General features: G+C 42.8%; 2 protein-coding genes across 9 annotated transcripts in view; one reads left to right on the top strand and one right to left on the bottom strand.

Moving 5' to 3' along the window:
• SAP30BP (SAP30 binding protein) overlaps positions 1 to 23,158 on the bottom strand; it is a 34,192-nt gene extending 11,034 nt beyond the window's left edge. Inside the window, exons 1-4 of one of the 2 annotated variants that reach the window (XM_082204631.1) lie at positions 22,996 to 23,156; positions 21,058 to 21,167; positions 17,746 to 17,793; positions 2,886 to 2,928 (exon numbers count right to left, since the gene is read on the bottom strand). In XM_082204631.1, the coding sequence (XP_082060757.1) occupies positions 2,886 to 2,928; positions 17,746 to 17,793; positions 21,058 to 21,167; positions 22,996 to 23,113 (319 nt within the window). In that variant the 5' untranslated portion in view covers positions 23,114 to 23,156. Of the gene's footprint in view, positions 1 to 2,885; positions 2,929 to 17,745; positions 17,794 to 21,057; positions 21,168 to 22,995 lie in introns of both variants that reach the window. The other variant, XM_082204632.1, reaches the window with a different exon arrangement.
• Positions 23,159 to 23,237: 79 nt separating this feature from the next.
• The window catches only part of RECQL5 (RecQ like helicase 5), a 46,794-nt gene continuing 44,476 nt past the window's right edge, over positions 23,238 to 25,555 (top strand). For 3 of the 7 annotated variants that reach the window (XM_082203548.1, XM_082203543.1, XM_082203549.1), the window contains exons 1-2: positions 23,323 to 24,028; positions 24,168 to 24,302. In XM_082203548.1, coding sequence (XP_082059674.1) covers positions 24,182 to 24,302 — 121 coding nt within the window. In that variant the 5' untranslated portion in view covers positions 23,323 to 24,028; positions 24,168 to 24,181. The other 4 variants (XM_082203545.1, XM_082203546.1, XM_082203547.1 and 1 more) reach the window with 4 other exon arrangements.

The raw sequence follows: 25,555 nt of genomic DNA, 5'->3' as shown, positions 1-25,555 counted from the left end.
TATGCTTCTCAATTATGTTTCTTATGCCAATGGATTTCTGAAGGGAAGAATAATGGAAGAAGTCTCCACAACAATATTGGGGACTCCTTTTAAGTTTCTGTTTTTGCCAAAAGGCTACAAGAGGAACTGAACAAAGCTAGTTTTATTAGCCAGGTCAAAGGTTTGGAATTAAGACGGCCATAAGCTTACCTACTATTACCAGTAATTTACCCCACTCTAAGGGCTATTTTAGATCATGGACTGGAATACAGTGGTACCTTGGTTTTTGAACGTAATCCATTCCGGAAGATTGTCGAGTTCTGAAACGTTTGATAACTGAAAACTCAATACGGAAGCCACGTGGCACGTTCAACTTCCAAAAAGTGTTCGAAAACTGAAGCATTTACTTCCAGGTTTACGGTGATTGAAAACCGAAACGTTCGTCAACAGAGACATTTGAAAACTGAGGTGCCACTAGTATTAAATGGATTAAAGTGAAACTAGATTGATACTAGGTTGCTTTTATTGATTGGTTATAATTAGTTGCCATTAGACTAAGCAGCATCTCCCACCCATAAAAGGGAGGTAACAACAGGCTGGGGGAACCCCAAGGTTTGCGTAAGTATTTTTAGAATAAACTCTAAGCAGAGATGGACTGATCCCACCAACAATGCAGTAAGGACTGAGTCTGCTCAGTGGGTATGGAATGCTGACCATTGGGAGTGGGGAAACTGAAGGATGGGAAATAAAGGATGGTTATCTTGAAGAGGAGCGCTGCATCACATTTTACTGCAGGTTCACCACTTACGTAGTTATAAATCTTCTACAGGGTATCTGTATAGAGCAGCCTTTCTCAACCTTGGGTCCCCAGATGTTGCTGAACTACAACTCCCATCACCTCTAGCTAACAAGGCCAGAGTTCAGGGATGATGGGAGTTGCAGTCCAACAACATCTGGGGACCCAAGGTTGAGAAACACTGGTATAGAGAGAGGGTCAACTTTCTTCTTCATTAAATAACGCATTCTGCAATTGATCTTGCATTGAATAATAAATAGTGTTTTTAAATTATTTTACACATTTACAGCCAGCTGGTGAACTGCAGCCAAGTGTGCAAAAGCACTCTGAGACATTCCCCCGATTCTAACCCAAAAGGAAGCATCATTTATATACTTAAATCCTCTTCAGTCTCAAATGGGATGGGCCAGCTGTAACTTCATGCCTGGGAGAGAGGGTGTTCGTTATTTCCTGGCAACTAACAATAGAACTGTAGGGAAGTATATGAGGCATCAATATGCCACTGAGTCATCCAATTTTGAAAGGCCACTACAGTTACTGACTTCTGTTTGTGGGCTCAAGAATGCAGAACAAGATCAGCACATTCTGATCTTTTCTAATCTGATACATTTGCAACTCTTGTATACAAGCTCTAGAGTACTGCATATATTTTCATATACACTGAAAAACTGCTATACAATTTTGCATATATGCACATGTCCAGATTATCAAATACAATGAATTCCCTGGAAATCATTTGTTAAGTGAATGAACCAACAATTTCCATTGATTCCTATGGCAAAATTTGTAGTCCGTTCCCGAACAAGGGTATTTGACACCCAAAAGCCACCCCCCCCCCCGAAAAATCTTATGACTCCCCCTCCATTCTTTAGCCAACCAGGAAAAGGCAAACAAAGAAGTAAAAAAATGCTGTTTGTTCAGATATCTGATTCTGTAGTGTGTATAGCAAGGTCTGGGTACTAATTCCTCACATTTGGATAAGTGAATTTCCACACAGTGAACATTAGTAAAGCAGGACCCGTGTGTTGTGTGAAGAATGAACCACATGATGCTCTAACTCTAAGACACTGAGACATAATGCTCTAAGACACCTGCCTACTTGAAAATTGCTGGGGGTCGTGGGCGACCACCTAATGATTTTTCTGCTAGTTGTAGCAATTGGAATGTGCTGCCCTAAGTGCTGTATGATTTTTAATTGCATTTTTACTGACATGCTATGGGACACCTGAATCTCACACATCAGAGTTTGGGAGTCCCTGCTCTAAGGTACATTTAGTTGCTGCATCAGAAAATCCTTCAAAGAAGCAAGATGCAGCCACTAGTATCAAAACCACAGTTTATACAGGTAGCATTTCCTATGAATGGGAATAAAATGTTAACAAATGTGACCAATTCAATCTGTGCCTATACAGTCGTACCTTGGTTGTCGAACTTAACCCGTTCCGGGAGTCCATTCAACTCCCGAAATGGTTTGAAAACCAAGGTGCTGCTTCCGATTGGCTGCAGGAGCTTCCTGCACTCAATCGGAGGCCGCAGAAGCCACTTCGGTCATTCAGCTTCCAAAAAACGTTTGCAAAGTGGATCACTCACTTCCGGGTTTGCGGCGTTCGGGAGTCAAAACATCTTGAGTACCAAGGTGTTCAAGAACCAAGGTACGACTGTACTATAGAGTGCTGAGCATAAATGAAGTGGCTGGGAAGTTTTTACGAACATTTTTACCCCTTGGGAAATGAGCCTCCTTTGCTTTGCACTTAAGTAAAGTATTGCAGTATAGAGGATTGGTATCTGCATACAAAACCTGAAGCCTTCTCTTTTAGCTGCAGCACTTTCCAAGGGACATGCATGCCAAAGCAAATGTTCCTTGGCCTGACAATGGGGGGTGGCTTCCCTCTTTCCCCTGCTCCAAAACCTAAGCAGCAGCAGACTGGAGAACAATGACTGCAATGGAAGTTTTCCATAAATGTTTCTGCTCTTCTCATAATGGTAACCTCTGGCAACCTCCCAAAAACCCAGCATATCCCCAATACTGTATCATATGCCAACCAAGAAGAGCAGGAAGGGCAAGGAAACATAGACGAGAACAGGCATGCTAGAGCTTGTTCATACTCACCAACTAGTTCTTGGGGATCTCTCTTCTCCAGTTCTGAAAAGTCCTAAACAAGAGAAAAGCAAAAGTTGTAAGTACAATAAGCCCTTTAAAACAGGTGTGTACTAGCCAATCCTACCCTACGAATTACAGATGGGGAACCAGTGGCTCTTCAGATGTTACTGATTTACAAAGTTCTCCCATCATCCCTGACCACTGATCATTTTGACTGGGACTGATGGGAATTAGAGTCCAGCCACATTTCAAAAGTTACAAGCGCCCCACCAATGCTGTGAACATGCTTTAAATACTTACATTATACGAAGACTTTTATAGTATGCATGTGTCACAAAGACACAACTGAAAAACTTTGAGAAGACCACTATATATTTCAACTGAATTGCAGATATGCTATAACTCAATTTCAAGTTGGGTCACATAACAAGGCACATTGGGCTGGTTCACACACACACTCTGTAAAACTGTGTTTTAATGCGATGTCCGTGAGCCAGAGACTGCCTGCTCTCTTGAGGGACGGAAGAAACACCTTCACCAATGTTTCATTTCACTTTCAAAGTATTCTGGCTTATTATGTATGTGCCAACCCAATATCTAGCAACTGCACCACCTCTCACAGTAATCAATACCTATGATTCCAGAGAACTATTTTTACTCCAAGACAACTGTGGTTAGAGCCCTCATGTCACTATATTGTCAGAAACATGGCTGAAGTTAATACAATGTATATTCTCAAGTAGGTGGCTGCCCTCACCCAAATCTTCCATCGTTTAAATAATGGATGTCCTCCGTTTCTATCCAAAATAGTGTTAGAATTATTAGATAAGATTGTGGGGGCAAACAGAAAGGACAGAAGTGTTGTTGCATCCGCAGAGGTATCTCTGCCAGTGGGAAAACTTGATTGGATACAACTTTATGTGCATATTCTTGTTGGTAAAACAGTAATCAGTCAATACAGTGAATCTGGAAGTGTATTAAGAGGAAAAAGTAGGTTTCAAGACCAATTAACTTAGCTCCTTTAATACAGAGTCAAAGGGACCCCCACAAGAACTGCACCTTCACATTTACATAGAGTGGCAGACCAAGGAGGTCTTGAAAGGGAAGGTTTTATACCCAGGATACTCCTGAGAAATTAAGTCAGTGCAGATTATGAGAAGCCAGAAGTGTCAGGATGAGGGATGCAAGGCAAACAAAGAGAAAGGGCAAGCATCAAGAAGCACAAGTTCCTATTAAATTAACCTTAGACAAAAAGAAGCAGACATTGGGAGCTCCATCCTCTCTTCATCGAGCAAGTCTTTCGTAATTTGCCAAGACTCTGCCTGAATGCCCACAGGTCCTTAAACACTGATCCTATTCATTCAAGTAGACAAATGCTGCCTGCTTGTTGGCTAGCAATGCAACTGTGCTACTATAGTTCCCTTTTCAATTTTAGGTGGGCAAAAGTAATGGCTTTTTAGGAAGCCAGGGTTCAGTTAGCTAGTTTGGAAATCTGCTCTGCCAAATCCAAGATGGCAATGCACACATTTCTAAATGCCCATAGTGTCCCTAGGCCGGCCTTAGGGGATTACAAGTTCGTGGTTTGTTTTTTTCCTATCACTAGCAACAGTGAAGGGGTTTTTACAGCCCCTTTGCTAAAGAACACTATGTAGCTACAAGAAGGCGGGGGTCATAAAACTCTCGTCTAGCTTTTGTTTTTTTGCAAAAGTGCAGTGCTATTTCTTCCTAAGGCTGCAAAGGCATTCTTCAAAATAGTCTGCCATGTGGAAACTTATGCACAATGAACTGATGAATAATTAGAACTGCTTTCGCTAAAAGATTTATTTAAATCCAGAATGTAAGAGGAGCTTGCTGGATCAGGCCAGTGGTGCATCTAGTTCAGCATCCCTGTTCTCACAACAGCCAACCAGATGCCTGTGGGAAGTCCAAAAGCACAACCTGAGCGAAACAGCACTCTCTGCACTTTTGTTGAGTGGCAACTGACATTCAGAGGCATACTGCCTAGGAGAGTGGAGGTAAACATAACCATTGTAGCTAGTAAGCATAGAAAGCCTTATACTCCATGACATTTATATCCAAGTAAAGGTAATGAATATATGATAGAAGAAGTGGATTCATAATGATGTTGAACTTTATAGAGGTGATCAAGCTGGGGGGGACGACTGCATGTCAGAGAGCCATCTGACATCTCCAGGCTGCCTTTGAAATAGGGCTGCAACATGAATAAAGGTGTTTTAATTAATTAATGGCAAGATTTTAGTTCATTAACACACAGAACTATTTTTAGTACATATACACTTTAAGTTAATATTTCTGATGGAAAAATAGAAACTTGTGTCCTGCCTGCACTCTTGCTTTTGGCTTCAATTTGAAGCACTGAAACTATAGGAAAGTATAAAATGTCTAAACAGAACAGAGAACTATTCAATATTAGAAAAACACAGATACATAGATATCTATGTGTGTGATTTTGGAAAGTTACCAGTATATGGTTTTCCAGTAGACCAACTGTAGTTCATAAGTGCCTATAAAGTCTTCAAAATCCTTGTTTTAAAGGAAGACTTTCACCAATGAATGGCACATTATGAGAATCCTGGAAGCTGTAGTTCACCCCTCAGAGGGCTACAATTTGCAGCACCCTTAAGCTACAGTTCCCAGGATTCTTTGGGGGAAGTCATGTGCTTTGAATGTATGGTTTGTGCGCAGCTGTAGACTTCACAGCCTTGGGGTATATCTGAGGCACTCGTCACAATGAAGTAAACAGGCCCTGCTGAGTAATCAACCATCAAGTGCTCACTTTGCCCAGAGGATATGAATCCTGCTTACTGCAGAGTGAGGTGTGCCCAGTGCTTCATGACTGAACTAGCTCAATGCTGTTTTCATGCCTCTCATTACTACATGGAATCATTTTAGAACATTAAGTAAATCACAGTAAATCAGAGCCATGGTGTCTCTTGTCCTGGAGGTAGTATTTAACCATCAAAACGAGCCGCTAGATACCCGTATGCTCCATGAATCTGTCAAATCCATTTTTAATGCCACCTAAGTTGGTGGCCATTGCTAAATTTTGCAGAAGTAAATGCCATAGTTTAGCTATATGCTGTGTGAAGCGTTACTTCCTGAATTTCCCACTATTAAGCAAATGAGCACCTCTATTATGCTCCCCCTTATTCACACCGCCCAATGAATTTAAAAGCTCCAAACTTTTCTTCACAGAGAAGTTGTTCCAGGACCCTAGTCACTTTGGTTGCTGCTTCCTGCATCTCTTTCAGTTCTACAACAGCCTTCCTGAGATGTGTGGACCAGAGCTGTACACTGCTTCCCTCTTAAATGAGTGGACAGTCAAATCTAGACCGTTGCAATATATCGTCCAACTCAGAAGCACTTGCAGCAGAATCAAGTGGTGCCTTCATCAAGGCAAGAGTGTTTTTCCTTCTTTTTCACACATGGCTCTAGCAGCTAAGTCTCCTAGGTTTCAAGCCTCATGAAACCTGTATCCCTGGGCCAAATAAGACTATCAAAATTTATGTAATACATGGAATAATAAATGCTATTGTACATACTGAGTGTGTGGCAGTAGCAGAGATGAATGATCCTATGAATCATGGGATAGCTCTGTCGGTAGAGTATGAGAGTCTTAATCTCAGGGTTGTGGGTTCAAGCCCTACATTGGACAGAAGATTCCTGCATTGCAGAGGGTTGGACTAGATGACCCTTGGGGTCCCTTTGCAACTGTACAGTTCTATGATTCTATGGACTTCACAAGGTGCAGATATTATAATGTGAAATACTTAAACAGCACTTTCCCCAGACTTGGCTCCGATTTTTTGGTATAAAGGTTGATCTGTCATATACAAAGGGAAAGCACTGTTTTATTCAGATGTACAAAATATGAGAGGGTATTAGTGCAGAGTAGGACTGAGAATGTCATTAAAATGACTACAGTGAATATCAGAAGAGGAAGGTTTTTAAATTACTACTTTCAAATTTCCAAATTTCTCTGAGATAGAGGTATCACAAATGGAACCCACGGCTATATGTGAACACCCTCAGCACAACGAAAGGTCATGCAAATGTTAGGGTGTCATCAGTCATTTTTGGATCTCACTCAGGAGCAGTACAGAACAAGACAATCTTTTGTTATCGTAACCTTGAGCTCTGGAATGTTGTGGGTGTCTGATGGGAGAACAGGTCAAGTTAAACGTATACTTCTTCTAAACATGCTATGCTGTCAACCACTCTAATCAATTCAGTTTGCAAATAAAGGCTGGGTTATTCGGCCGCTGGCTACCTTGCATCATCAGGAAAATATCCCAAACAGACAGTAAGAACAGCCAACCTTTTGCACTTTTGTAAACCAAGGTCAATCATAGCACTTCTGTCCTACCTGATAACTGATATGGCATGACAGCAAGGCCAGAGCAATCAATAAAAGCTGCTTTGCACTTTAGATGACAGGACCTTCCAGAAACAGTACAGGCTGTACATGCTGCCCAAGATTTCTAGTGGTAGTGGTGACTCATTGCAAGCTTTAGGTCAAACGGATCAAGTTTGAAGTTGTGTGCTCCTACTATATATTTGCTACTGGAAAGCAACCAAAAAACCTTCCCCAAAACACAAGCAGCTCAATAATGGTCTGGTTCACATTAACACTAAATCATGGTTTAGCACTATCATGACCAAAGTCTCAATCCTATCCTCCACCTGCCTCTCCTCTTATATTATTTTGTTTCACTTCCTGGCTTGTCCCAACATATGAAGCAAAGAGGCAACTTTAACCTATGGATTATGAATCTGGTTTATTTCAAAACTAACCTGGATTTGTTTTAAACCACCAACTCTGCTTTGTAGTCAAGGACAAGCCAAGATTCATGGAAAGTGAAGCCAAATGTTGCAGGAATACAGGAGGAGAGGAGGGTGGGAGCCTGCAGCATTGCTTGGACTCATTCCAGCTCTTGCACTAAAACATGACCTGGTGTTATATGCAATCTGGATCATTTCCTTCTTCATAGTCAGCCTTGACTATCTCATCTTTAGGATATTGGAGTTACTGAAAAATGTCGCTTGTTACAGAATGGCAGTTTAAGTTTCTCTTTGCAATCATGAGCTATCACAACTTTTAAATACACTGATTCCCAGTAAGTTAAATATCACCTGCAAGTTCAGGTTATAGAGCATGGGTGCAGGACATTTGCATGGTAGTCCATAACAGTAATTCTAGACAAAGGAATTTATTATGCACCTGACAGTACCAAATCTGTAACTAAGCTATTAATTCAAGCTATCCCAACATATTAATACTTTCAATTCTGAAACACTTAGTTTTTTTCATTTTTAAGCTAGCTATATTTATGAAGCTGAGATGGCTGAAGGAAGAGGCTTGGACTCAAAGCCACATCCTCCAGTATTAGGGATTTAAACAGCTTTCTTTGCAGAAGGGCTCCCTATAACCAACAATCAGCTGGTTGATTGTTACAGTGAACTCCTTCAAAGGCAAGCTCCAAGCTCCAATTAGCTGACTGGTGTTGAAAACATGTCTTCAAAGGAACAGTAGTTACAGCAACTGCTTTGGAACATGAACAGATATCTATCACCTGAAATTATGACAATAGGTGATTGACAAGTGGGTGGTCTCACCAACCTATCAAATGTGGCCCACAGGGAGTCGTACAGCTTTCTGCACTTTCCCACATGAACAGGAGAAACAGGACAGGAGTTCTAGATAATGATAATGGCAATATTTGTCATTCACACAGTTCTTTGCTAAGTCACCAGGAGATGTTCTTCAGACTATCCAGCAAATTTTCTATTAAAAAGGAAGATATGCTTGCAATAAAAAAAATGTTAAAAAGTATAATCTACATATTCAGAACTTGATTGGTTAAAAGGAAACATCTATACAAGATGAGGAACATATATAAAGGCCTGTAAGCAGCTAATGTTCTCAACCTGTCAGACTTCTTGACTTTAATGTATATAAATTGCTTTACACATATACAATTTAATAACAGATTATTACTTCAGAGGAAGGGCAAGAACCCCCAATCCAATCTAGAAATCCACCAGGATTCAGGAAACAAACATGCAAGGTGAGAATTGCATGACAAACTATTTTCATCTATTGAAAATTATATGGCATACATTAACTTCAATACATTGTGCCAATTTAAGTCTGCATGGAGCTGTGGGAGAGTAAAAGCAGGAGGTTTTCCTGTCCAACAATGAGGGTGGGAGGAAAAATACTGGGAGAAGGCCCAAAACAAACCACACTTCCCATGGATGTATCCTGTTTGCCAGCTTCGTGACAAGCCCGTAGGACAAATGCCAAACTTAAGATGAGAAACTATTTTTTTTCTGGGGGGAAATATTAGGAAGCTGAGCAGGTTACATTGTGGATTCTGCTAAAGGTAAAGGGAGAAATTCATGTATACCTCTGTAAATAAACCCCTTTTTCCAGATTCCTGCATGACAACTATATTTATTTTGCGGAGGCGAGAACAAAAAAAATATTATCCCAGCTGCAAACAGGAAGGAACATCAATATATGAAGAGTCAACTCCTCAGATTGTAATCTTTTTGATCTTAACATAACAGAAAGCAGATGTCTTTAATTTTGCCTTTTACCTTTAAGCTATATTAACACTGTATAAATCCACTGAACTAGTACGGCAGGCACCCAAACAAACAACATTTGGCAAACCAGAAGTCAACTGAATCATGAAGGTTGTTGAGCTTCAGAGCTGAAAGCAGCTACAGAAATTGTGGCTCATCGTTTCCGCCCCCCCCCAATGAACATTTTACTAAGATTTTCTAAATAAGCTGCATATGACGTTTCTACTATACAATTACCAACAACATCCCCTCCCTGTACCCTGCTTGATTGGTTTGTCTTGTTCAACATCTAGACTAAGGAAGAGTTTATTTGCTGGCCCACCGTTTAGATACCGTATTTTTCGCCCCATAAGACGCACCGGCCCATAAGACGCACCTAGATTTTTGGGGGGGAAATAAAGGAAAAAAAATTTATTTCCCCCCCAGGTGCGCTGCGCTACACCAGGAGCTTGGGGCGTGCGGAGCTCAGCGCGCCCCAAGCTTCTGCGTGCCGGCAAGGTCTCCGCTAGCGTGGGAGAGCCGGGCGCCTCTCCCAGGGCTAGCGGATCCCTGCGCTAATCCAGAAGCTTGGGGCGTGCTGAGCTCAGCGCGCCCCAAGCTTCTGCATGCCGGCAAGCAGTCTGCTAGCCCTGGGAGAGCCGCGGGGCTCTCCCAGGGCTAGCGGATCGCTGCGCTACACCAGGAGCTTGGGGCGTGCTGAGCTCAGCGCGCCCCAAGCTTCTGCGTGCGCGCAAGCAGTCCGCTAGCCTTGGGAGAGCCGCGGGGCTCTCCCAGGGCTAGCGGATCGTTGCGCTACACCAGGAGCTTGGGGCGTGCTGAGCTCAGCGCGCCCCAAGCTTCTAGGTGCGCGCAAGCAGTCCGCTGCCGCCCCAAGCCTCGCGCACCCGGCAGGAGGTCCCACCGGGTGCGCGAGGCTTGGGGCGGCAGCGGACTGCTTGCGCGCACCTAGAAGCTTGGGGCGGGCTGAGCTCAGCTGGCCCTAAGCTTCTCGGTGCGCGCAAGCAGTCCGCTGCCGCCCCAAGCCTCGCGCACCCGGCAGGAGGTCCCGCCGGGTGCGCGAGGCTTGGGGCGGCAGCGGACTGCTTGCGCGCACCTGGCCCCAAACTTCTCGGTGCGCGCAAGCAGTCCGCTGCCGCCCCAAGCCTCGCGCACCCGGCAGGAGGTCCCACCGGGTGCGTGAGGCTTGGGGCGGCAGTGGACTGCTTGCGCGCACCTAGAAGCTTGGGGCGGGCTGAGCTCAGCTGGCCCCAAGCTTCTCGGTGCACGCAAGCAGTCCGCTGCCGCCCCAAGCCTCGCGCACCCGGTGGGACCTCCTGCCGGGTGCGCGAGGCTTGCAGACACTCGCCCGAAGCAGGGGGAGCCCTCCCGAGGGCTCCCGTGCTTCGGGCGACAGGCTGCCGCCCCAAGCCTCGCGCACCCGGTGGGACCTCCTGCCGGGCGCGCGAGGCTTGCAGGCATTCGCCCCATAAGACGCACCCCAATTTCCCCTTCATTTTTGGAGGGGAAAAAGTGCGTCTTATGGGGCGAAAAATACGGTACCTCAGTTGGCTAGAGCAGGGGTCTGCAACCTTTAAGACAAAAAGAGCCACTTGGACCCGTTTCCGAAGAAAAAACAACTGGGAGCCGCAAAACCATTGTGACATTTAAAACAAATATATCTCCGGAGCCGCGATCTGACAGCGGGCAGGAAAGTGACGTCGGGACGGTGCGTGACTAACGCACGCACTGCCCCCATGCGACGTCACAGCCAGTACAGCGCCCGCCACAGTGGGGAGTGTCGGGGCGCACAATGCGCCTCCTCCCCTCGCTAGTATCCACCCCGGAGCCGCGGCAAAGGTGTAAAAGAGCCACATGCGGCTCCGGAGCCGCAGGTTGCAGACCCCTGGGCTAGAGTGTGGTGCTAACAATACCAAGGTTGCAGGTTTGATCCCTGTAAGGGACCAGCTGCACATTCCTATATAGCAGGGGGCTGGACTACATGATCCTCAAGATCCCTTCCAACTCTAAGATTGTATGAGATACTTTCTGGCTTTTAGTATGGCACAATTGAATTTTGTTAAGTATGTTTAGGAACATTCATAATTAAGAATTGTAGGTTTTTACTGTCTTGCTCAGGCAGGGTGCCAACACTACAGTTCCCCAGGGTTTCTCAATTTTCAGCTAGTTGCTCTTAATGCTTCATGCAGCATGCTCTCCATATCTTGAACAGAAATCCCACTCCCTAGTAATGTACAGTATTTGAACAGCTACTAGTGGCTGGCTTAAACAGAAAAGGAAAAGCACCTCTCCTTAGGAAGCACTAGAGGAGGGGGTCAGCAAACCTTTTCAGCAGGGGGCCAGTCTACTGTCCCTCAGACCTTATGGGGGGCCAAACTATATGGGGGGGGGGAATGAACAAATTCCTATGCCCCACAAATAACCCAGAGATGCATTTGAAATAAAAGGACACATTCTACTCATGTAAAAACACGCTGATTCCCAGACTGTCTGTGGGCCGGATTTAAAAGCCGATTAGGCCTTAGTTTGCCTACCCATGCACTAGAGAGCCTCTTTGGATTAAAAAAGCAACTGAATTCATCCTAGGACCTTTTCTCACAAGAGGCACTCACCTCTATGGTACTTTTGCTTAGTGGCATGTGGATGAACACACTCATGGTCTAACAAGTCTCAATTTGCCCTGTGAACAGCCATTTCCTGCAGAGAGGTAACTTTTTTGATGACGTGAGATGCGGAAACTGACTAGATGCAGTGTTCACTTTTAACCTGGGTCCTAAGATAGGTTTTGACATGCTTAATATACAAAATGGTTTTGGTTTTTTTAAATTGCTAGAATGTCAACAGTCAAGAAATAGCAACGAAAGAACAGTGCCCATCTAGCTCAAGTCATCAGGTCTCTCAGCAAGGGGCATTTGGGAAGGGTAGTTTTTTTTCTTCTGGCAGCTAACACAATCTAAAATACCCTTCCCTCCCATTTGAAAGTCACACCACACCCATGTCAACAATCTGTGGTATTCAACACTTGAGGGAGTCAGGGGTTTGTTGCAGCTTGCACTCCTGCTGTGGGAAGAACAAGCAGACACGTAATGGACATGTCTCATCTTCCAAACAGCTAACCAAAGCTGTTCTACAAAGGTCCTAGGAAGTTTCATTCCCTCATTCACTTTTATAGTATAAATAACTGGGCAGAAAGAAGTAATGAAGGAGACAGAGACATTGTTCTGGGTTTCCTTTTTTTGCTCATGTTTGGATTAACCATTAAACCCACTACATTAGGCTTAGATGCATGAGGGACAACCATATGTTACTTTCTAGACCAGACACCAACTAGGTTTTGCTAAGAGGGTTACTCTGAGAAGCAAATGCTTGTGCCAAGGTGGTAACCCTACTCCCACAAATGACCTGCTAGAAAGTTCTACTAGTACATCTCCTATTTCCACCTATACCCCTCTTGCATCTGGATTGGTAGCTGGTAGGATAATTTGACTCAGAGACTGGCAGTTGGTGATCCCTATAGCCTATCAGTGGTTTTCTAACCTTGACTCACAATAGACAGTGCATGACTCACACTGTGCCCCTCATTCCTCTTGGCATTTTAAGTAACGATCTGAATACCTCTTCCTGTTAAAGACCAGGGGTGGCAATTTATGATACATTATTTGCAGACTTTAGTCCTTGGCACAGGATCCGACAACAGAATAAAGGATTCTAGAGAATCTTCGCTCTTTCCAAAGGGCAAGAGACAGTTCAAACCTCTTGCCTTTTTGTCAAAGATCATGACTGTACTATACAAAAGCAGCATGCCATTGGGAATGGGGGTGAAGAGGAGAGAGGGTATGGTAACAACCTGATCTTTCACATCTTACACTGAACTCCCACCAGAGCTAAAGCCAAATATCAAAGTTACAGTGAGAAGTCAGCATGGCTTCTTAGAGTATCACTGGAAGTAATGTTCAGGGAAAAGTATTTTGGTGTTGCAAATTCAACACTGTTTAAATTTAGAACTCTAACATGACAGCATTCTAACCAAATCTGGAAAGGGGCATAAAGAGAAGGAGCTCCTCAAAGGAGTTTAAGTGTTTTAAAGCACACAAGCAAGTGTCAAAGGCTCACTTGAAAAGGGCAGGGCACTGTGTATTAACTTGCTCATATCAGCATAAGTCAGATTAGTAATCATGGGCAAAGTTAATTATTCCTCTGTGAACATTACCTGGATGACTTAAGCAGAAGGAATGGTCTCACTTGTTACCTCTTGTAGTTTACCTATATTCAAACTTAGAAACAGAATCCTTGAGGAGAGTCCTCTGCAAGACATACACTTTAAGGTGCATATTCTGCTATTACCTTTTTAGATTTTTTTATTCAATGCATTCAGTGACTGGAATTATAATAATAATAATAATAATAATAATTTATTATTTATACCCCGCCCATCTGGCTGGGCCTCCCCAGCCACTCTGGGCGGCTTCCATAAAAACCAAAAATACAATAAAATAAATTCTTTTAGAAGTCTAACTGGGACAATTTCTTTAAAAAGGAGAGGTGGAAACAAATTGCTGCCCTTATACTCATGAAGATTCCACTTCCCAGGACCCACTGAAAATCAGCTCCGGGTGGTAGACCCTCCAGAACAGAATGGAAGGTAGCACAGAGAGTTGCAGGATGAACAGTCAAAAAATCAACTCCTTTTCTCTTCCACTAGTTGAAGCCTCAGCTGGATTAAAACCCCTTTCACAAAGCAACAACTGGATTACACCCAGGGAAGTGTTGCATTGGCACAATTCATTTAATACTTTAAATAAATGATAATACTTACTGAGGGTCAAGCAAACATTCATGAAAAAGTATATAGTCTTTATGGCTGTAAAAGCAAACTTGAAATTATGAGGAAAGTCTTAAATGCCAGAGGGAAAGTGTTTCTTCTAGGGGAGCTTCAGAACTCGGCAAAGCTCATTTCCCCTTCCTATGACCAAAAGAAGTATGCAAAATAAGTAACTGTATGCAAGTTTCTTAATTAGCCCAGGATACACTAGTAGCAAAGCACAGCTTTTCTTTCCAAGATATCAAAACTCTCTATCGTTATATGGAGCATGCACACCATCTATTCAAGCTCCTGGAAAATACTTTACTTCCTTGATACAAAGATTTCCAGAGCTAAGGAAACATAGCAGGATTTTTTGAGGGGTAAAATAAGTCTGGAACTTGCCTTTTAATGCTACCCACCTTCCTGACCTTTGAATCCTAGTTTGCATTTATCCACAGGTCATTGTCACTGCTATTCTGGGGAAGGAAGGGCCACAGGGAAAAGGGAACCAGGGAGCATATCATAGCATTTTGTCATAGGCATTTGGCCACTGTGAGAACATTTAGAAACCAGATGGGCCTTAGGCCTGATTCAGCAAGACTCTTCTTATGAATTATGAGAGAAATTACATATGCAATTTTCTTCCTGAAAAGATTGATAATTTCCACCATACATGAATAAAGTCAGCCCCATTACTGGCCATACACCCAACACTTACTACCCTTTATCTGGACAGATTTAGCCAATATGGAATTACCGTCGTTTTTCGTGTATAAGACACCCCCATGTATAAGACGCCCCCTATTTTTGGGGACTCAGATTTAAGAAAATCCACCACTGGCACTATCCGTGTATAAGATGCCCCCTAATTTTTGACATTATTTTTTAGGGGGGAAGCCTAGTACACGGAAAAATATGGTATATGCCACTAATAAAGCAGTTTGCAATATCTAGGGAGAAGATGGTTCTATAACACCCCCAGATTGACATAATGGATGTTATACAGCAATTGTAGTTTATTACTGCTGCATTTTTTACTGTATCAAGGTAATATTGTCAAAGGAATTGTGACATCTTTCTGCTCTATCCAGAGCCTCTTTTTTAAAAAGACTCTGGTCTACTTTAACTAGCCTTGCCCTGGGGCTTAAGTGGAAATCACTGTTTGATGTCAATGTCTGAACTTGAAAAGCTTACTGGAACATACTGTTCACATATGCAATGTGGCTGTAAAGTCTTCTGTCAAGTTTCAACTATATTATCTATAGCAACATCGACAAGAGCAGCACAAGTCCCAAAAATGAAAGAATACTGTGGTAGCCTTTTATGAACACACAGCAGCTTAATACAACCTATAATAGCTTAACTTTGAAAAATCCACCTGGAAGAACAGTGACACCTTCTGGTGTACTACTGAACAGACAGCGTGATTCTGAATATAAGGAAGGGCTCTCCACCCAGTTAAGAGATTTAAGTTGTACTGCATAACAGATAATCAGGTAACCAGCCCAGAAAGTGTTATGTAACTACAGGACAAGAAGGAACTCAAAGGCCACACACAGCGCTCCACATCCACAAAGTATAAAAAGTGGTATTTGATTCAGTGAGGGGCTATGACAGGAAGAGAAAAACAGTATTGCGCCACCACATTACACAGAATGTAGGAGGCCAAACAAGACCATTTAAACAGCCTGTTTGTACATATGAAGTAGTTTTGGAATGTGGTACACAGCATTTAATATTCGCTCGGCACATTTTGCCCTTGGCTATCGGCCACTTGCGACCAAGTGAAGATTCCTGGGTGCCAGGATGGCATCTGAAATCACCGCCTGCAGGTGCATCCCTGGGGATCCTTGGGTCTTCATTGCTTTCATACACTAGCAACACATCCTGCATAATTATATTTGATTTGCACAATCAGAATGAATTTCAGAGACCAAAAAAATTGTATGGGGGGGGGGGAGAGAGACTTTTGAGCCATCAGGCCCTCAAATGGCAACTAGGCATTCCCTTTTGGTGACTGTAACCCTGGTTTAAAGAGCCATTTGGCGCCCAGCTTATATATCTGAGTTTCTAACACTGCTAGTATGGCATAACTTGGATGCTTCCATACATTCAATGTAGTATCTATATGGCACATGTAGTGCAGCACATGCTTTGTCATGCAAAAGGTCCCAGGTTCCATTCCTGGCCCTCCAGAAAAAATGAAAAACCCTACTTAAATTAGTGGATAGCTGGAAAGAAGCTTGCCCAAGGCTCTGGAGAACTAGTGACAGAGCAGACAACAAAATGCTAGACTATTATGTAAATGAGCAGCTTTATATATAAAAAATAAATCACAAAATAAACTTAAGAGTTTATGTGGAAAAGATTACATTAGTGTACCATCAGTATAGTTTACCTAGTCAGCATAAAGTTTAGCATGTCAATGCAAGGAATGCCCAAGATTCTGGCCAAAGAACAATTCAACATACAATGATAGCTGCTGATCACACTGACACAGCACAGACACTGCTAAATGATGGTCAGAAGACAGGAAGCATACTGTGAAACTGCTCCTGCTTTTCCTTTCTTTGGTTTGCTCTAACATTTTCACCAAGATTAGTACAAACCAGCAGGCTTGTATCAGGGTCTGCAAATCATTTCTGAACTTTGCTTGGCATCAGTACATACTGCAATGCTACACTTGGGGCAAAATTGGAAAAGATAAGCAAATTCATACAGGAGAGAGGAGGAAGGGGGGAACACACGTCAGTGGCACACTCTTAGTCTACTCTGCAGCACTTAATTATTTACAACAACTCCCCACCCCCGTGCCAAAAATCAGTTGCTATGACCAAATCCCCAGTGTCGCTCACTGGGACGAGACAGTTTGAGCATATTACACCAATCCTGGCCCAACTGCACTGGCTGCCGATTATTTTTTGACCTATAAAGTCTTAAACAGCTCAGGACTGCAATACCTGAAGGACCACCTCTCCCCCATATAAACCATCCCGGAATCTGCATTCATCTTCATGTGGTTCCTCCATATTAGGTCTGGAGGGTGGCAACATGAGAACTTTCTGGGCAGCATGGCTCACCACATACTCCAGTATTTATTAAACATAAGGAAGTATTAAACACTGTATAGATTTCAAATAAGTACACATGTACGCTTGCACATGGCAAGAAGCAATCTGATCATTCACAATATGTTCGTTGAATGGACTAGGTTTTCAGCCAATAGCCATCAGAACCCATGCAAAATATTTCTTAATGTAGTGAGTTACCTAATTTGTTCTGGAAAGTCATTTTAGTAGCCTTTCAAAATCTGGGCTATTTCTAAGTGTTTCAAGAGTTCCTTCCCACAGATCCCACAACAAGATTTTGTACCAGCTTGTCAACAATATGAGAGGCAAATGATGAACTAATCATGCTATGTACACTGTATTCCCATCATAACACTCTTCCAAATACCTTTAGGTCATCAGCCTCAGGTTTTTCAGTCTCTGAATCGTCATCTTCCTATAAGACAAAGAATTTACAGGATTAAGCTTTAAAGAGTGGGCTCAGCAAGTTCTTGCACGTGTAGCAAGGGACTTGCATTAAATAGCCCAGCTTCACCTTTGCATTCAGCTGAGCTGTTCTTGCAATACTTTTCCCTCCCTCTGATAAAACATCAATTCAGATAAAATATGACATTAACAAGACATCTCTACATCTAATCAAACAGGTGTCAGTATAGATTCCAAATGCCCATATAACATTTGATTTGTCGAAAAACAGACAACAAAAAAGCCAGCACAGATAGGAAAAGAAATTTGTGTCAAGTGGAAATTATTCACTGCCACTCTTTTATACCAAGACAGTTCATAAAGAGCGAACAAACATGAGATCTAAACACGCTAGCAATTATTAACACCTCTCTGATTTTGTGACCTCCAAAACACAGTGTATGCTCACTGAGTCTGAACTGGCAGTGACTGACCAAGAACAAGACATTGGGGCTGCAGTGGATAGCTTGGTGAAAACATCAATCCAGTGTGTGACAGCTGAGAAGATGATGAATACTATGTTAGGAATCATTAGTAAAGGGACTGAACATGGAACTGCCGATATCAAAATGCCATTCATTATATGGTGCAACCACGCTGAGAAACCAGTGTACTGTTCTGGTTGTGTTATCTCAAAAAAGATATTAGAAAAGTAAAGAAGGGGGGTGGGGCGGGAACATCACCAAGGGGATGGAGGAAAGGTTACAACATATGGGACTTTTTAGTCTAGAGAAAAGGTGAAAAAGAAGTTGATAAAATGATGCATAGTATGGATAGATAGAGATAGATACAGAGAACATTTTTTGCCCTCTCTTATGACACTAGAACTTGTGGATGCAGCTGAATTTTAGAAGAGTCAGGACAATACTTTTTCACACAGTGCATACCTAAACAATGGAACTCGCTCCCACATCCCCAGTGATAGCTACCAGTTTGGATGGCTTTAGAAAATTAGACAAATTAATGGAGGATAAGGCTATGTTCTACCTCCAGTGTCAGATGCAGTAGGCCTCTGAATACCAGTTCAGAGGAATCTCAGGTTAGGAGAGTGCTGTTGCACTCAGGTTCTGATGGTGGGCTTCCTATAGGCATCTAGTTGCCCACTGTGTTGGACAAGATGGTCCTTTGGCCCATTCCAGCAGGCTCTTCTTATGCTCTTAAACCAACAAAATCCACACCTCTGAAGAGGACAACCCAAATTGTTGGTGAAGATGAAATCAATGTGGGAATGGGGAAGACAGTATTTAAGAAGATCAGCATACCAGTATTGCCTTAAAGTTACATTACCAATCTGTTGGTTCTGATAATTGCTAAAGAACAATTCAATGAAGTCCCAAAGTTTCCATTCTCTTTCAGCAGCAGAGACCAAAATTATTACCACACTCATTTTGTGCATCTTTTTACAATTGATGTAGACCTAGCAGGTTCTCTATGAGACTTGTATACTGAACAATTGCCATTTCACAGACACCAAAACAAAAATCAACCATGACTATAAAAAGGTAGTTATCCCTCATCCGATTCCCAGGAAAAAGGATTGCTTAAGTTTTAACAAGAACAAAAGCTTAGCTACTGTATTATGTAGAACATTAAATAATAATTCAACTCAATACAAACATGCTTTGTTCTCAGGTAAAATAATACCAATTATAGGCACTGTTATTCAAGCTAAAGCGAATACCATACAGAAAAATAGGGAATTAGACCATAGTCTGAAAAACTGTCCTCAAGATATTTACTTTTTAATGTGTTTGGTTCTACGGATGTTGTTAATTTTTATTTCTGAACAATATACATATGCAAAGTTGTCATCAGACAAAAGGAACACGTATGCAGACAGGAAGCCACATATACTGTAGTACTTTGCTTCTTGCAAACTAGTAAAAACAAACAGAAATGCACATGACTTCTGTTGGAAAAGGCTGTGAAATGTTCATCACAGTAACCTCTTACAAAATGCCATCTGAGTGTCTGCTCTAGCAATTTTACAGATAATGATAAGCACAATGCTAAAAAATTGGGAGACCAATCTTAACCCAGCAAGAAATCGTTACTGCAAAACAACTGGAGCAAATTGTCCTCTCCCTCTGACAGGTTACAGAATGAAATTTATACAGTTACAACCCGACACACACAAACCAGGTATATGACAAGACATTTCAAATGTCTGTCATGCTAATATTGCCAACATCATCAAGCAACTATTTTAATATAAACTGTATTGTAGATTCCCCCCCCCCCCCCGCCCCACTTCATCTTCTTGTGTACTAGACATTTCTCACACAGTGCAGGAGGTGGAATTTACTACCATAATAAAATATATGGTGTAAAGGAAACCCTTTCCAGCATATCTTAGACTACAGGTCTACCACAGACCCTTCTCAGACATCTTTCGTCATACATTTTAACAGCTTATTTGAAATAATGTTGTTCCTTAAAATTGGAGGGGAGGAAATACAACTAAGTTTCTTTTACAACTTAACTAGGGTACAGACCACTTAGTAAACTAACTGACAACTTAAATAGGAGCCATAGAGAATGTTACTGTAACAAGTGGATGCCAAAGAGCCCACTAGAAGACTGAAGGGATAGCTTGCTGGTAGAGAAGGAGACTCTTAATCTCAGGGTTGTGGGTTCAAGCACCACTTTGGGTAAAGGATTCCTGCCTTGCAGGGAGTTGGACAACACTACCCCAATTGTCCTTTCCAACTCTACAGTTCTATGAAAAGTCATACTTCCAGATGTGTTTACCTCTCTGACATTTTAAGCTATAACTCTATAAGCACATACATAGCAATAAGAGAAAGAAATAAGAAGTGTGGAGCCCGGCAAATCTATGACAAAGTGGAAGGTACAGTGGTACCTCGCAAGACGGAAAACTCGCAAAATGAAAGGGTTTTTGGTTTTTTGAGTTGCTTCGCAAGACGATTTTCCCTATGGGCTTGCTTTGCAAGACGGAAACGTCTTGCAAGTTTGTTTCCTTTTTCTTAAAACCGTTAATACAGTTGCGACTTGACTTTGAGGAGCAACTCATAGCATGCGGTGTGGTAGCCTTTTTTGAGGTTTTTGAAGACTTTGGTGATTTTTGAAGCTTTTCCAAAACTTTTCCGACTGCTTCGCAAGACGAAAAAAACCGCAAGACGAAAAAACTCGTGGAACGAATTAATTTCGTCTTGCGAGGCACCACTGTACAAAAGTTTGTATAGACTCAGCATTAATATAATTATATACCTACCGATTGTCTGCTATTTTCATCTTCATCATCATCATAACCATCCTCCTCTCCCTCCATTTTACTGAAGTCATCCTCTCCGTAGCCTTCTGACACCAGACCTCCTTTTTCTTCTACCTCATCCAAAACAAGGAAAAAAATAAAAAATCAAGCTAGTGATCATTTGGTATTCCAGTGGAAACATATGCAAGAGATTGATACTGATTTAACAGTAGCATGTGTTTTTATAGAAAAATAGGGGGGTTGGCTTTTGCTGCCCAACTCCCCAAGGGACTGAGTCCCCTAAGTCCATGATCGGTCAGAGATGAATAGATGGAGGCAAGGATCCAGTGAAAGCAAAGAATATATTTCATTATCTGTTGCAACAGAGTCCCCCCCCCCACATGGAGGTGAGACCCAGAACAAAGGTGTGCAAGCCCCTATAAAGACTTTGAAACTGCACACCCCTTAGCCCAAGACCACCCCAAAATCATCATACATACATCACAGAAGGAGGCAGTCTCCAGCAGAAATCTGAGTACAACTTCTCTACTGTCTACCAAGGTACCTGATCTTTCTGATTGCATTGCCTGGGTAGCCAGGTCATTCCTTTTGAGTTGGTAAATACTATAGTTCCCAAATATCTTTACTAATTTACACTTATTGATAGTCTGCTCACCTTAACAGATTCTTGCCAGACTGAATTTGCTGGGAGATGTAACCACCTGTATTACAGGATTTGTTTTATTAACTGGATTTGGAGGTGAAAAGACAATTGGAAAACTTCCTCCAACTGCAGAGAAATATTTGAGGCACTTTTGGAAGGGTCAAAATGGCTTCAGGATTGTTGTCCTGTACTATTTTAGATATGTGGTTTATATATGTGGTTACCTTGTGCATTTATGAACATTTATTCTATATTGTGTGATGGCCCTGATAATTACAAATTTGGGCACACAATTCACAGCTTGCATGAAATCAAACACTGCAGCTGCATATTACAGTTGTTGTTAAGAAGCTAACAGCACATTTTACATATAAAGGTTCCGGTGTGGCTGCACATCAGAAGCTAGTTTTGAATCACAGGCATCTGAAATACACCTCTGAGAAAGAAAACTGGCTGGAAGGCAGACATTGGGGGGGGGGACGAAGGTCCTCGGTAGGTTTGGGGATGGGGAAGTAAATCAGTGGCACAACATATGCTTTATAAGTAGAATGTCTAATGCCAGGCATCCCCGTTTAAAAGGATATCAGGCACTAATGCCGGGGAAGAGCCAACGGCCCAGGCTTTTGGGATCCACTGCCAGCCACAATACAGCAGCAAATAACAATAATTTAGGTCAGGGCCGGATTTAGGTCTACCTAAGCTACTGGAGGTAATGGGACTCTATAAATGTCCAGCTGTCCTGTGTCAACAACAAATTGTCACTTTTTTGTCTGTTGAATATATGCTATATTACAATTTATGGACCCAATAGGTATCTAAAGCCATTTGCACATAACAAATAGGATCCTACACAACACAAAACACTGTTGCTGTATGTAGGTTTTATTTTGTTTGTTTTTTATCTTATATTTTGGAAATGTACATCCCTTTAATTTTTCCCTTTAATTTTTTTAGGGGCCCCCAAGAGAGTGGGGCCCTAAGCTATAGCTTGCTTAGCTTATACGTAAATCCGGCACGCAAATTCTAGCTGAATTCGTAGCCTCACTATACGCCCTAAACACAAAGTAACGCTAGGCAGAAGATGCTGCTTGGCGAAACGCCACGTCGTCTTCCATCATCCCAGAGAAGCGTGATTATTTCCCCCTTTTACCGAACAGCGGCGGGGCGGGGAATATCCTCCCACCACAGACCCCTCCAGCTTTCCGTGGAGGCCCCGGCGTAAAAAAAGACATCCCCGAACACCCTTCATTCCTTAATTCCCTCCCCGCCCCGCCATAGTCCCACCAAGGCCTCACCTGTCGTCCCTGCTCCTCGCTCGCTGGCCGCTCCACCGGCCTCACTATCGGATTCGGGCTCGGAATCCTCAGCATAAACGGCCAAAGAAGAGAGGACGCTTTTCTTCGCCGCCGCCATTTTCTTCTATCCGAGCGTCACGAGCGAATTGCCTTCCGGCGCGCCCGAGTGACGCACGAGGCGGGCTGCTGGGGAAAATGCTGTTGCCGCGGCAACCGCTCTTATAGCCTCGCGAACGGAAGCCGTCGCGGACGTCATCTCGCCGCGCGCCGAATCCGTGCCGCTGCCGGAAACTGCCTGAGCGCGCGGGTGGCGGGTGGGCGGTAAGCGGCGACTCGGAAGGGCCCAGGAGTGTCGTTGGACGATGTTGTAAAACTAAAACACCCACCCTGACAGAGGCGTAGCTGGGAGCCAGTGGCCTGCCTTCTCTGAGACGGAGGGTGTTGGAGGGCGCGCGAAGTCGAAAGCCGGGCTGAGAGGCTCTCCACGTAGTCCGCGCTCTTTCGCTCTCCCGCTTTATCTGTGGTAGTTCTGGGCAGCTGGACATTATTTGGGAAGAAGGAAACGGAAACTGGTCAGGGAAGGCCTTGCAACTCTAGTAAAATTCAGGAGGAAGAGGGTCGTTAAGAATCGTAGTGTTCTGGCTACACAGTAAGGGTGGGAGCTGATTTACCTTTGTGCTTAGGAATTGTTTCAGTTTCTTTCTCCTGAAAGAGCTGGCATGTGAGTTGGGTTAAAAGGATGTATAAATGGGATTGAGGTCAGGCTTCAGAGGAAGGAACATAACGTTAAAAGCAGCTGTAGGATTAGTAGGAGCGAAAAAAACCAGCCCAAAAGTGACTCGCAGCAGCTAATCAGAAGCAGTGTGTTCTGATATGAGAGGTATTTTTGCTTTCAGGTAGCGTCCTCTTCTGCTGCGCCTACATCTTCGGCTTTTCAGATGGCGCAGGCATTTCGAGAACTCTTTCTGTTTTATTGGATTAGAGAACATAGCTGAATGTAGATGTTTGTGCCAAAAGGAAAGTGTGGACATAAGTAAGTTTGGGTATATCTAAATGGGGCTGTTCCACTCTGCCTGCCCTGATAAGCCCCTTGTGGCTAAATGATGGATTGTAGCAGACAATCATAATTGCACAACGATCCTCTCCTTATCTCTATTTTGAATTATCTCCAGTATCTCCTTATAAGATGAGTAACTGCTCTTCCTCAAGACTAGAAGATAGAGTTCAACGAACTCTGAAAAAAGTGTTTGGATTTGACACTTTCAAGACTTCATTGCAGGAAAGTGCAACCAGAACTGTTGTGAAAGGTAAATTGCAAATACCTGTTTTTGCAATATGTAGTAGGGTTGAATAATTTTGTCTTTTTCACATACTATTCAAAACACCACAGTTCCTTCATTTCTGCAAATGTAAAAAATACGTTGACAAATTATGCTTACAGAAATTAGATTTCTGCTTTGGAGTTTGCATTAATTACACTATACGGTACAAAGGCTATACAATTTGTATAAATATACTTCCCCTGTAGCTGAAGGTGTTGTGGTCAAATTTTAGGCAGGAGTGGCTGACCTGTGGCCCTCCAGGTGTTACTGATAGAAGCTGCAAATCCAACAGCACCTGTGGGGCCACAAGTTAGCCAGCCCTACTTTATTTATTAAATGTATACCCTCTTCCCAAAGGAGCATAGGGCTTACAATCCATTATCAATTCCTCAGTGAAATGTCTCTTACAGGGAACAAGTGAATGCTTGGCCAAGGCTGCTGCCCAAGGGAATAAGCTCTATTGAACAATGAGGTATATTTCCAAGCAAACATGGGTTGCACTCTCAGTCTCTTAAATTCACTGTGTCCTAATCTACTGCTTTGGTTATGGCAATTCCTTTATTTTTTGGGTTATTAGGTTTGCAGCACGGTGCTAAATGTGCTTGCTGGGAAGTAAGCCTCATTCTGTTCACTGACGTTTACTGTCAATTAATTGTGTTTATGTTTTGCAGTATGTTGTCTGAAAGTGAGTTGCCTTAAGCTGAGCAAAGCTTTAAACCTGGAACAGTTGCACCCAAACTTAAAGCATGATCTACTGTGTGACACTGGCATTGGTGCTTGTGAAGTAGAAGCAGCCAAAGATAGCATACAGGTGTCGTGCTTTCCAGCTGGGAGCTGAAAGGCAGTCAAGAGACATTCCACATTCAGATTTTGGCCATTTCATTATGTTCATTTGTATGGCTGTGCATTGAGGCATAGTCTACTACAAAGCTGGGTTTTGTGTTGTCATTTGATGGCTGGCATATGCCCATGCTTGGCCATTAGAGATGTGGAAACCTAGAAAAATTGAGAAAGGGGACATTTCCCATCCCTATCTTTCTTGGCCTTCACAGTCTATTGGCTATGAACAGAAGTGGGGTACCCATTGCATTTTTCTAGTGCAGGGCTTTCTGGAGCAAGCTAGAGGATAGGATCTGAATCAATGGCTTCAAGTCACAAGAAAGGAGATTCTGACTTAACATCAGAAATAACATTCTGGCAGGAAGAGCTGTTTGACAGCGGAATGGACTCTCTCAGAA

This window comes from Podarcis vaucheri (genome assembly GCF_965113315.1).
Source record: "Podarcis vaucheri genome assembly, chromosome: 2".
In the NCBI taxonomy this organism is placed as follows: domain Eukaryota; kingdom Metazoa; phylum Chordata; class Lepidosauria; order Squamata; family Lacertidae; genus Podarcis; species Podarcis vaucheri.
Note: the sequence above shows the minus strand (reverse complement) of the source record. Positions and strands in the feature narration are given on the sequence as shown.